At 36.1% G+C, this 13,808-nt stretch overlaps 1 protein-coding gene across 1 annotated transcript in view; it reads right to left on the bottom strand.

The window, feature by feature from the left end:
• The window catches only part of ANO5 (anoctamin 5), a 134,558-nt gene that overhangs the window by 61,827 nt on the left and 58,923 nt on the right, over positions 1-13,808 (bottom strand). Inside the window, exons 7-9 of the mRNA XM_007956914.1 lie at positions 12,138-12,251; positions 6,063-6,178; positions 1,569-1,703 (exon numbers count right to left, since the gene is read on the bottom strand). Coding sequence (XP_007955105.1) covers positions 1,569-1,703; positions 6,063-6,178; positions 12,138-12,251 — 365 coding nt within the window. The remainder of the gene's footprint in view (positions 1-1,568; positions 1,704-6,062; positions 6,179-12,137; positions 12,252-13,808) is intronic.

Genomic DNA, 13,808 nt, shown 5'->3' with positions numbered 1-13,808 from the left:
GAACACTGTTAGATAGGTAGAGACAAGTATTGATCTGGGTGAAGAGAAGGCAATGTACCAAATGTGAGTGATCAACACAGTGGCATTGAGGGAGAGGAAGATATAGAGAGGTACAAAGGAGGTATAGACAACAAAGATGAACCCTCTTGCACAAACAGTACTTCATTGTCAGTGAAGGCAAACATGGATATATGGGTGGACAGGCCACTATTAGGTATGTCAATGAGGGGGTAATTTGCCAAGACCATGTATAGGGTTTGCAAACAATGTTTCTACAAGTGTTATTTGTATGTTCTGTAAGAATTCCTAGGTATATAGTAGACCTAATAAGGGATAAGATTGCAGTCACTTCTTGGCCACAGCCAGATACCCAGAGGGAGTGAATAGTTGGATCTGTGGGCTCAGGACCTTAGTTGCAGGGAACATGCAAGCTCAATTGGCATAACATACTACACAAAACATTGTTCCACATTTCACTTTGGAGAGTAGCAACTGGGCTCTTAAAAGCTTGCAAGCAACCATCTAGATGCAAGGATGGGTCTCTCCTCATCCAGAGCAAAGAAGAATGAAGAAAACCAAAGATTCATGGAAACAATTAGTCCAATAGACTGGTATACCATGTGATCCTCAGCCTATATGACTATGAGACCAGAAGAACTAGATGATGTTTGGCTACTACTGTCAACCACTTGGAGGGGGATCTATGTAGGAGATCCTAGATAGAGTGGGAGAACAATGTGCACCAAAAGTCAAAATCATAAAAAAAAAAAAAAAAATATGAAAGAGAGAAAAGGACCAGGTTTGCTAGTCTGATAGAGCCTGATGGAACCACTGAGACTATGGCCCTTACCTGCCCTTCAGGTCTGGAATTGAACCTACTCCTGTGGCTTACAGATGAACAAAAGACAGGCATATGAACTGAACATTTACATTAGGTAGATACACTCGTTGGAGAGAACAATCATGGGAGAAAGAAGGGCTGTGCATGCACAGGGAGACAGCTTAGGGGCAGGAGTGCATGGAGGCATGGACACAGAGAAAAGGTAACTATTGGGAGGGAGGAAGTGGAGGGGAGCTGTTGCACTGTGTTAAGTTATAGTCAATGTCATGAGACAAAGTGTATGTGAGCTGCTGTATGGAAATTTGCTCTGTAAACTTTCACCCAAATCACAATAAAAAAATGTTTTTTAAAAAAAGTGATTTGTGTTTGGTGAAAGTTCAAAGCTGCTCTTATCATAACAACTGTTTATTCAGCTTCTCATATATGGCTGAATGAGCAATAAGGAAGTAATTCTGCAGTAGCTCAAGTCATTCTATGAGGAGCAGCCTTTTTTTTTATAGAGCTGATCTTCTTAAAATCAAATTTTCCACAAACTGCTAAGTGAGAGCAACTGCTACATTTGGGCCTTTTTCGTACTAAACTATCAGTGGCCACAAAAATACCAGTTATCCGCTGCTGTAAGGAAATATTTGCAGGCACATACCAGGGAAATAATCATGATAATAATAGTTCCCATTAGCAAATGATTGAGACTTTTTCTCTCTTTGGGCAATGGAAGTACACTTACCTGCTTGAGTCACCTTCCATTGATAATAAGCCGTAAATAAAACAAGCTAAGCCAACTACAGCTGCATAGGACAGCATTTCTGTGTAATATCCAAGAAAGACAAAATAGATGCCAATTTTTTCTCCATAGTATTTCCTGTGAAAGAGGATAAAATTACAATCAGAGTCTGGAATAATGATATAAAACCCTGGTTTTATTTTCAGGCAGGCTAGGATTCTAATTTTAGCTCTGTAAACATTATTAACCATGTAATTTTAGAAAAGTCACAAAACTTTCTAAGGTTAGTTTCCAAATCTTTAAATACAAGATGATGTTGACTTTCTATTTGTATATGGATTAAAAGAGATAACACACACAAAGATAACACAAAAAAAGTAGGAAGTATAATTTATATTGTAATTTTGAAGTAATAAGATACTTTGAAGAATTTCTTAATTTTAAAGACAGTTTAAAAGTTTCTGAAATAAACTGCAGAATATTCTGCAAAAGAAATTTTAGCAATTAATCCAGCAAATCAAAATCACACTCATAATCTGCCTGGATTTTTGCTCTACCTCTCTTTCTTAAACTGAAGAAAGTATCTGGATCACATTAGGTAAGAGTTGTATGTATGTACTTCCATCTTCCTCCAAGTTTGGATCTTTGATTTGAGAGACAGGGATCAGAGAGATGAAAAGCAACTGCTTACAAAAAAGTGTCTGAGATACACAGTTTAGCTCTTGCCTTATGAGGAGCTGAAAAGGGACAGCATTACTTGGTAAAAATGTTCAAGCCACAAAACCAAGTTTTGTTTTGTTTCTTTTTTCTTTAAACTAAGTGCCCCTTACGAAACCAGAGCACATAGTTTTCTCTGCCTCAGAAAATCAGATATTTTGTTGTTGTTTGTTTATACGGTTTATGTTTTAACCTGGTCAATTCTACTTTATATATATATAGAACTAAGTGTACTAAATCTGCGTAGCCTTCCCACATTTCTTGCTATGGATAGAATTGTGTCCCCAAAAAGACATGTTGAAGTCCTAGCCCTTATTGCCTGTGAATGTGACCATATCTGGAAACAGGCATTTTATTTTGTTATGCTAATGAGTAGGATCTTAAACTTAATCCTTTCCAAGTGGTATCTCATAAATAGAACAGAACAGACACAGAGATGAACATGATGGAAGACGCTGTATGAAAATACATCTACAATCCAAGGAATGTCGAGAAACATACAGGTTACAGAAGCTGAAAGAGACAAGGATCTTTCCCTACAGTCCACAGAGAGAGCATAGTCATACAGATACCTGATTTGGACTTTGGCAGCCAAAACTGTGAGAAAATAAACTTCTATTCTTTAAAGTTAATTGTGATAATTTTGTTACAGTAGCACTAACTAAGATTGATCCCAAGGTGGATAGATGAGAGCCCTCTGGAGTTCCAACAGTGTGTTCCATATGATTTTATAACAGCACTTAATCTAAATAGTCACTTCTACACATGCTCAAAAAGAAGGCAAACTTCAACATAACTTCAGTATAAACTCCATTTCCCAAATAGATGATTATGAAATATTTTTCTCATGTTCCATATTAATTCCATTGAACTGTCCCTTTAAAATTCCTTTCTAATTGAATGGATATCTGTCTGCATATACCACCTTTTTGCCTTTACAGTAACCTAGTTAACAATTTTATATCTAGCAATCAGTTCTTTACATTAAATTTTCTGTTAAAATATTTTAAATTTATTTTAGAAAAATTAGTTCACTATTCAAATGAAAAAGGCATATAACTTGATATAAATAAAAAAATAATTATAATAAGATACAAAAAACTTTGCATGAGTTATTTTATTTAAGCTACTGTGAGCTCTTCTATACTATAAAAGGAAATTAGCAAAAGTTAGCAAGATATTACTGACAAACTGGCACTAACTGAGACTTATTGTGTTTGTGTATCAGTAGGTTTTCACAGCCCCCTTTTTTTGAATTATTTATTGCAGAAACAATCTGTACATAGTTAAATATCATATTTTCTACATGTAATATGTCCATGTAAATAATAACACTGTGGTAGTTAAATCTGTATGTCAGCTTGGCTGGGCATGGTTGAGTGGCTGAGCATCTGGTGGTAGTTATTCCCCATGATGAGTCTGGCAATCAACTCCATGGTGGGATCTACCACAAGCATCTGAGTAGCTGCCTTTGGGATGCAGCCTGCTTCCTGTATATAAGGAGAAGCTTTGGGGATAGTCTCTAGCTTATGGCACGTGTGGACCCTGCATGTAGCTGTGTCATTATTCAGCAGCCTGCCATGCTCTGCCGACCTTGGGACTTACAATGGACTTGAATTAATGGCCTGCCATGTGGTTCGGTAACATCAGAACTGTGACATTTTATTTGTCGAGATTGGGCTTGTTAGCCTCAGCAGCCAGTAGCTGCCTGAGTGAAGAGATGCCTCTAGCTTCAGTGGTCTGGGAACAAAAGGCAGAGCTGAACCCAAGGTTGAAGGGCTTTTACACAGTCCCAAGAGCCCGGCACTCTGAACTCAGATTTAACGCCTCCAAACTGTAAGAGAATGAACTCCTGTTTGTTAAGGCCATCCCATTTGTAGTATATTCTTGTCAGAGTGGCACTAGGTTATCAGAACAAACACTCTCCCACATATAATGCACACAGAACTCATAGGAAACTAATATGGGAGGGGGTTGTACCATTTACAAACAAGACAAAACAAAATCGTATAATGTACACATTATTTGCATAAAATACAGTATTATTAGTTGAAGAAATATTCTCAGTATAAATATGTAAACCTTCATTCTGACAACTTTGCTTCTTTGAAGATATCCTATAGAAATATTCCTCAAGGGCACAATGATATTTTTGTTTGCAGTTGTTCTTAGAAGCATTGTTGCATTCATGAAAAACTGGATATGGCCTAATTTTTTTTTAATAGAAAAATAGATTAAAAGCTTATATAAATTCTGTAATAAGGTATTCCTTTGTTCTGTTAAGAAGCTTGACATAGAGATACGTGCATACATTGAGAAGGATACCAATAATATGTTATTTACTGAAAAAACAAAGCCACAGTATAAAAAGTAGATGATGATGCTATGGCTTTAGGAAAAAATAATAATCTGCTTGTATATGTGGTTTTTTTAATGCACATACATTCAAATATGACTGAATGAATACAATCAAATCATGAGTAGTTACTTCTGTGAAGTGTAATGGAGGTGGAATATCACTTAAAACTTTGCATAAGCCTTTGTTACTTGAAAACTTTTTGATAAACTGCTTTTTGATAAACTTTTTTATAAACTGTGCTATTTAACTTAAAAAAAATCAAATGATCTCTTTTCAAAACAATGAAAACATCCATCCAAGGAAAGAAGTCATAAAAGAAAATCATTAACAGAAAGCACCAACTTATGTATGCTAGCTGTCTTCTATTTATTGTGTAAGTTTCTCCTCTTATTCTTCTTAAAAAATCTGTGGAGATAACATTTTAATTTGCACGGATGTACCAAAATGAGTCTCTTAAAATGGATGCTGTGCTGCCCTGCAAGCAAATCAGTACAAGCATAAATCATCAAGAAAAATGCCACCAATAATAATAAGAGATCTTTAATCTGGTTGCTCTTGAAGTGAAATCATTCTACATATAAGGAGAATTGCTATTGCTGGAAGCAGGGACATGCAACCATAGTATTCTCACTTCACTAATGATACTGTCTAAAAGAACTGGAGTCACAGAACAATTATCTTCACAGGCGTCTGAGGTCAATAATCACACATACAAATATCTATGTATACATTAATACTACCTTCAAAATTCCAGGATGTTATAAGAAAATAGGGAGCAATTGTATTGCAGTGGTTATGGTATTTTCCTGCTAACCAAAAGGCTGGTGGTTCAAATCCACCAGACTCTCTGCACAAGAAAGATGAGGCAATCTGCTTCCATAAAAATGTACAACCTTGTAAAATTTATGAGAGTCAACTGTAAGTTAGAATTGACTCGTTGGCAGTGAGTTTGGTGGTGTTTTTTTTTTTTTTTGGTATTAGAAAATACACAATGTAAAATAAAAAACCTGAAACAGCTGATATTTATTAAATGCTAAGTGCTAGCCCCTTTCTCATTTAATAATCAAATAACCCCATAAGGTAAGTAGTATTCTTATTCCCATTTTAAAGATGAGAAAAGTAAGCTTTACTTGTGTAACTAGACTAAGTTCTATAGCTTCTAAGAGGCAGTACATGGATTTGAACCTCCCAGATAATACTAATGCCTAGCCTCTTAAATAGTGTGGTATCTCTATTGTTTCTCAGAGACATTGGCAAGAATATTCTGCCTTCAAATTAAATACCGATCGAGGTGTTGATATAAAAATTTAGAAGCTGTGAAATATAGTGGGTGAAAATTGTAAAAATAGCATGTGATACTATTTTGAATAAAATCATATCATCACCTTTTAATCAGCCTCATCTTTGTGTAAGAAACTTACCTAATCAAATTTAATGGTTGCTCCTTATAAAAATAGGAAAATCGAGCCCAATTCTTATGGAGTACATATCTCTCATTGACAGGACTGGGAGGTTCTGATGGCTTCCAATATTGACCCTAAAGATAGCCAAGAAGAGGGGACGTAAAGGACAAAGCAAAAGACAAAGAAGTAAATGAACACAGCTATTATAAGAACATTAGTGAATGATGCCAATGCTCTCTTAACTTTTAAATTTAGATGTAATATTCCATTAATGTGAATGTATTACATTTTGTATAAACTGTAGTAATAGTTTATACATGTTCTTCATGAGCAAAATTAAGTCTTCTAGAATTCTGTTTTTTACAATGTTATCTGTAATTTGTTATGATCTACATAGTCAAATGCATTTGCATAGTCAATAACACACAGGTAAACATCTTTCTGGTACTCTTTACTTTCAGCCAAGAACCATCTGACATCAGCAATGATATCCTTCATTCCATGTCCTCTTTGGAATTCAGCTTGAATTTCTATAAGTTCCCTGTCAATATATTACTGCAACCATTTTTGAATTATCTTCAGCAAAATTTTACCTGTATGTGATATTAATGATATTGTTTGATAATTTCCACATACTGTTAGATGACCTTTCTTTGGAATGCACACAAATATGGATCTCTTCCAGTCCTTTGGCAGGGTACTTGTTTTCCAAATTTCTTGGCATAAACCAGTAAGTGTCTCCAATGCTGCATCCATTTGCTGAAACATCTCCAAGGGTATTGTTAATTTCTGGAGTCTTGTTTTTTTGCCAATTCTTTTAGTCTTTTAGTACAGCTTGGACTTCTTTCAACAACACTGGTTGTTGATCATATGCTACCTCCTGAAATAAATGAACATTGATCAATACTTTTTGGTACAGTGACTCTATGTATTGCTTCCATCTTCTTTTAATGCTTCCTGTATCATTCAATATTTTGCCCATAGGATCTTTCAATATTGCAACTTGAGGCTTGAATTTTTTCTTCAGTTTTTCAAATTGAGAAATGCTAAGCATGTTCCTCCCTTTCTGTTTTCTAATCCCAGGTCTTTGCACATCTCATTATAAATTCTTTACTTTGTCTTCTTGAGCTGCTCTTTGAAATCTGTTCAGCTCTTTTACTTCATCATTTTTTTTCCATTTGCTTTAGCTACTGTCTGTTCAAGAGCAAGTTCCAGAGCCTCTTCTGACATCCATTTTCATCTTTCCTTCATTTCCTGTCTTATTAATGACCATTTGCCTTCTTTGTGTATGATATTCTTCATGTCATCCCACAACTTGTCTGGTTTTCAGATATTAATGTTCAATCATCAAATCTATTCTGCAGATGCTCTCTAAATTCAGGTGAGATATAATCAAGGAAATATTTTGACTTTCAAAAATTTGTTTTTTCTTCAGTTTCAACTTGAACTTGTATGTGAGCGATTGACAGTCTGGTCCACAGTCAGCTCCTGGCCTTGTTTTGATTGATGATATTGAGCTTCTCCATCACCTCTTTCCACAGATATAGTCAACCTGATTCCTGTGTATTCCATCTGGTGAGGTCCACATGTATAGCCACCATTTATGTTGTTGAAAAAAGGTATTTGAAATGAATTAGTCGTTGGTCTTACAAAATTCTATCATGTGCTCTCCAGTGTCATTTCTATCATCAAGGCCATATTTTCCAACAACCAATGCTTCTTCCTTGTTTCCAACTTTTGCATTCCAATCACCATTAATAATAAACATATCTTGATGCATGTTTGGTTAATTTAAGACAGCAGAACTTGGTAAAAATCTTCAATTTCTTCATCTTTGTTTTTAGTGGTTGGTGCATAAATTTGATAATTGTTGTATTAATTGGTCTTCCTTTTAAGGATATTACCTTATCATTGGCAGCATTGTACTTCAGAATAGATCTTGAAACATTTGTTGTGCAATGAATGTGATGCCATTCCTCTTCAATTTGTCACTCTTGGGATAGTAGATAATATGATTGTTCGATTCACAATGGCCAATACCAGTCCATTTCCACTCAATATTGCTTAGGATATCAACTTTTATGCATTCCATCTCATTTTTGACAACTTCCAATTTTCCTAGATTCATACTTCATACATTCCATGTTCTGATTATTAATGGATATTTGCAGCTGTCTCTTCTCATTTTGACTCATGATCCCTCGGCAAATGAAGGTCTTGTCAGCTTTACTCCATCAACGTCATTAAGGTCAACTCTGCTTTGAGGAGGCAGCTCTTCCCCGGTCATATTTTGAGTGCCTTCCAACCTGAAGGGCACATCTTCCAGCACTTTATCAGACAGTATTTCAGGGCTATTTGTAAAGTTTTCCAGTAACACATCAAACAGTGTTTCACTACTATTCATAAGGTTTTCATTGGCCAGTTTTTTGACAAGTAGATGGCCCCTTCCTTCTTCCCAGTCTGTCTTAGTCTGGAAGCTCTGTTGAATCCTGTTCACCATGGGTGATTCTGCTGGTATTTGAAATATGGATAGCAGAGCCTCTAACCTCATAGCAACATGCAAGACATCATAGTACAACAAACTGACTGATGAGTGGTTGATACTTTACAAATAGGATAACTCTTTTCTTTTACTGATGGAAAAATTAAACCTAAGTAGAATTAAGTGAGTGATCCAAAATCTCACTCTTATGACAGGGACCTGTCCTGATGTCACTAGCCATAATTGATAATCATTTCCCAAAGAACTTTATATATATATGTGTGTGTGTGTGTGTGTGTGTGTGTATAAATATATAAATATATATATATATAAACATTGGCTCTTAAGAACCTGATAGGACCTAGTACAATACTAACTACAAAGCAGCCATTCAAAATATTCCTTATAACTGTTTGCCTAGATAAGTGAACTGTTGAAGACAACACTGAATGAATAGCTAGTTTAAAATTTAGCACATATGACAATGAATAATATTTTAAAGTATTCAGATTACAACTTCCTTTCCCTCCATACTTAATTCTACTGAATTTTGAGAAATGAAAGTAAAATTTTAAAAATAATACCTATTTGGGTATTGTATGAAAATAATTCTCTAAAGCAAATAAAAAAAAATCAATACCTAAACTTGCATTCAGAAGAGAAGGAAGAAATAAAACTAATTAGTTTACAACAATCTTTACTGCTAGCTAATAACATTACATTCCCAGTGAGCATGACTCCACTGTATCCTAAATGCATAGATTAAAATCACTGGTGATTGAGGTTGTTATTCTGGCTTTATGATGTGCTAGTGGTAAGGACAGGTCTTTGGTGGTGCAATGGCTAAAGCATCTGGCTGCTAACCAAAAGATCAGCATTTTGAACCCACCAGCTCTATGAGAGGAAGATGAGGCTGTCTGCTCCTACAAAGATTACAGCCTTGGAAACCCTATGGGGCAGTTCTACTTGTCCCTATGTGTCAGAATCCTATAGTGTCCCTATGTGTCAGAATCAACTTGATGACATTGGGTGCTGTTTTTGTTTTCATCATCCTCACAATCATTGCTATGTTTGAGCCTGTTGTTGGAGTCACTGTGTCAATCCTTCTCTTTGAGAGTCTTCCTCTTTTTCACTGACCCTCTCCTTTACCAAACATTAAATCTTTCTCCAGCAGTTGGTACCTCCTGATGACCTCTCTCTCCATCTTCACTTCTCTATGGAAGTAAACTGCCCAATCTTCCTTCTGAGGAGTGAACCACCAGCCTTCTTGTTAGCAGTCAAATGCCTTAAGCACTATGCCACCAGAGCTCCTTTTAAGGTTGTATTTCCTCCAAAATAGATGTGTTCATTAATCTGGCAGTCCATAATATATTTAATATTCTTTAAACACAATTTAAATGCATCGATTCTTCTTTGGTCTTCCTTTTCCATTATATAGCTTTTGCATGCATATGAGAGGACTGAAAATAGTATGGCTTGGGTCAGGTGCATGTTACTCCTCCAGGTGACATCTTTTACACTTTAAAGGGGCCTTTTGCAGATTTGCCCAATGAGATACATTGTTTGATTTCTTGATGGCTGCTCCCATGGGCATTGATTGTTGATCCAAGAAGAATGAAATCCTTGACAACCTTAATTTCTTCCCTATTCATCACAATGTTGTTCATTGGTGAAATTTTAAGGATTTTCATTTTCACTTATAAGTATGAAAGAGTAAAATAAAAAACAAAAGAAATGAAAGCTCTAACAGATGATCTCACAGGGGTGTATATAATATGTTCAGCCACATGATTTCTACTGCCAGCAATAGCAAAATTTAAACAATGAATATCCAAATGAGAAGGTCAATTAATTCATCAAACAAGATGGTACTTTAGATATACCTTTTGTGTGTGTATTTATAAAGTTCAGTAGTTTTTTACACTGATATATTTTAAAGGCATTGGTAGGGAAAATTGACTGCTAACCAGAAGGCTGGCAGTTCAAACCCACCCCACCAGATACTCCTCAGAAGGAAAACTAAGCAATCAACTTCTGTAGAGATACTGCCTCAGAAACCCAAGGAAAGGTTGCTATAAGTCAACAGCAGTGAGTTTGTTGTTGTTTTTGTGTTGTTGCTGTTGCTTTGATAGGGAAAATAGAGGATTGTTTGTAACTCCAGGAAAATAAACAATGGAAATACTTAAAATAATAAATTCGTTATCCTCTACATGCAGTTTTCTTTGATCTTCCAGCCTTGAAGAATAATTCTTCTGAATGTCAGTTGTTTGTCTGAGTTTTTCTTATGAAATGAAGCCTTCAGCTTGTGTTGCAGTTGTGTACATGCTTTGTTTCTAACAAATTCCTAGTCTATGAGCTCTGACTCATAGCTGTATTCCAGCATAATACTTTGCATATAATTTGTGGTAGTTAAAGTTGTATGTCAACTTAGCTGGGCCTGGTTGAGTGGCTGGGCAGCTGGTGGAAGTTATTCCCCATGATGAGACTGGCAATCAGCTCCATGGTGGGATCTACCACAAGCAGCTGAGTAGCTGCTGTGAGTATGTGGTCTGCTTCCAGTACATAAGAAGTAGCTTTGGGAATGGTCTCTAGCTTATGGCACACTTGAACCCTGGATGTAGTCGTGTCGTTGTTCAGCAGCCTGCCATGCTCTGCTGTTTCTGGGACTTTCAGTGGACTTGAATCAATGGCCTGCCATGTGGTTTGGTAACATTGGGACTGTGCCATTTTATTTGTCGACCTTGGGCTTGTTAGCCTTAGCAGCCACTAGCTGCCTGAGTGAAGAGTTGCCTGTAGCTTCAGTGGGCCGGGAGCAAGAAGCAGAGCTGAAGCCCAAGGTGGAGGGGCTTTCACACAGTCCTTAGAGCCTGGCACTTTGAACTCGGACTTCTATCCACCCGAACTATAAGAGAATAAACTCCTGTTTATTCAAGCCATCCATTGGTGGTATATTCCTGTCAGAGTGGCACTAGGTAACCAGAACACAGTTGAAGCAAGTTATTTACGTGATGAATGAATAAATAAATGCATATGGCTTCAAAATTTTACAAAGGAGCAAAGAGGGATTCAGATAGAAATTTTCAAATATTGTATTCTAAAATGTTCTTGTTGTAAAACTGCTGTTTTCAAAATGGGTCCTAAAGAAAACCCAGTACAAATATAGTAATTGTTTTAAATGAATTTCCATTTACATCCCAATTTCAAGTGGCATTAATGCCAGAAAGAGTTTCAGCATAGCAGGTAAAGTTCTCCCCCTAGTGTTAGGAAATCTTTGGGGATTTTCTCAACACAAACAAGAATTGAGCAACCTATCATACAAGGAGGAGCTCTGGTGGTGTAGTGCCTAAGGCATTTGACTGCTAACCAGAAGGCTGGTGATTCAAACACACCAGCCACTCAGAAGGAAGACTGGGCAATCTACTTCCGTAGAGATACTGCCTCTCACTGTGAGTCAGATCTGACTCTATGGCAGTGAGGTGTTATTTTTGTTTTGTTTTGTTTTTTTAAAATCAGAGGTTAGTAAATGGAACATCCCATCTCCCAACAAGCAATCTGTGAATACGGGAGAGGAAGAAGTAGGCCCACTATTTACACAGTAAACTTACACTTACATCATGGAGTGGGTAAGCAGATGAGTAAGTGTTAGAATTTAGCAGTCGTTCAATCCCGAACCTTTTCTTCCCTTCTTCTGTACCAAAAGGACATCGTGAAAGAATATAATAAACCTATAAGGCAAGGATAGAAACACTGTCACATATCAGAACTTTATACTTTGCACTTAGTTTTCCATTTTTTTTTTCAATTGTTAAAACAATATTTGCTTTGTCTAAATGTAAATATAAGCTATGATTACAGAAGGAAGCTTCTCTTTGGTGTTTAGAGTTAAGGTAGAGTGTGGGGTTTACAGATACTTTAGGCCCTGGATATGGAGCTCTCAAATATCCTGGGAAGTGCATCATAAATTCTTTTGCTTCTCCAGTCCCAAGCATCTCCAGGAGTCCTTGTGCAAGAATTCCTACTATAATCAGCACTTCAAGTTGGAGTCTAATATCACTGCTACTAAGAATTCGATTAGAGAAATGAGGGGAAGAATTGATATTTAGTCAAGTCTTACATTTTTCTTCAATTAATTACTCTCATGATTTACATAAGGCCTGTTCCTGATATCTAAATGTATTAACTCAAGATTATCATATCTCTGCAATCATTTGGCAAACTATATTTTCATATTAGTTTCTCCTACATGTAAATTAGGCTTTGGTATCCTCTGATCTTGTATTTCTGTAAATTCAATTTCATCTGCTTTTTGCCTTCTAGGACTTTTCAGATTTTCTGTTTATCTGATGTATATCCTTTTGGTATTTTTTGGAACTATTTTAGATGTTTTTTTCCCTTATCTCCTTTTTATATTTCATCATTCAAGGATTGTTGATTGGAATGGTTGTTGTCCTTGAATCATCATTTTAATCTAATCTAGCCATTCATTTCAATGACAGCTTAATATTACATTTTGTAAATATGTTGTAATTTAGGCAAGTTAATTTTAATTTTTATAAATAATGTGATGAGTATTGACTATTTTAAGGAGCACTGGGGGTATAGTAGGTAAGACATTTGGCTGCTAACAAGAAGGCTGGAAGTTCAAATCCACTAACTGTTCTGTGGGAGGAAGATGAGGCAATATACTTCTATAAAGATTTACAGCCTTGGAAACCCAATGGGGCTCATTAGGAGTCAGAATCAACTCGATGGCAGTAGGTTTTTGTTTGTTTGTTTGTATATCAACTATTTTATAGACTTTGCATTATTTCCTCAGGAAAAATTCCTTAAAATAAGAACTTTGTCTTGGGGTAACAACAAAGTATAAAAATATACTCTACCAGATTTTAAAACTTATTATACAGCTATGGTGCTAAATATGGTATTATATTGCCAAATGAAAACAAATCTTGATTTAGATAAGGACAAATTTTATTCAAAACAATCACTGCAAGAGGAGGATGGTGGCTACTGAAAGAGGAGGTGGTTATAGACTATTACATCTATATATATGTGTGTGTGTAGAGAGAGAGAGATATAAATACAGATATGCATGATGTTGCTGTTGGTAGGTGCCATTGAGTTGGTTCTGACCCATAGTGATCCTATGTTCAACAGAGCAAAACACTGCCTGGTCCTGGGCCATACAAATATAATATTTATTATATTGTAATACATATGGGGAGCTCTGGTAGCATAGTGCCTAAGGCACTTGACTGCTAACCAGAAGGCTGGAGGTTCAA

The sequence above is a fragment of the Orycteropus afer genome, unplaced genomic scaffold (genome assembly GCF_000298275.1).
Source record: "Orycteropus afer afer isolate SDZICR_OR568_19922 unplaced genomic scaffold, OryAfe1.0 scaffold00014, whole genome shotgun sequence".
Taxonomy (NCBI): Eukaryota; Metazoa; Chordata; class Mammalia; order Tubulidentata; family Orycteropodidae; genus Orycteropus; species Orycteropus afer.
This window is presented reverse-complemented; position numbering and strand designations above follow the sequence as displayed.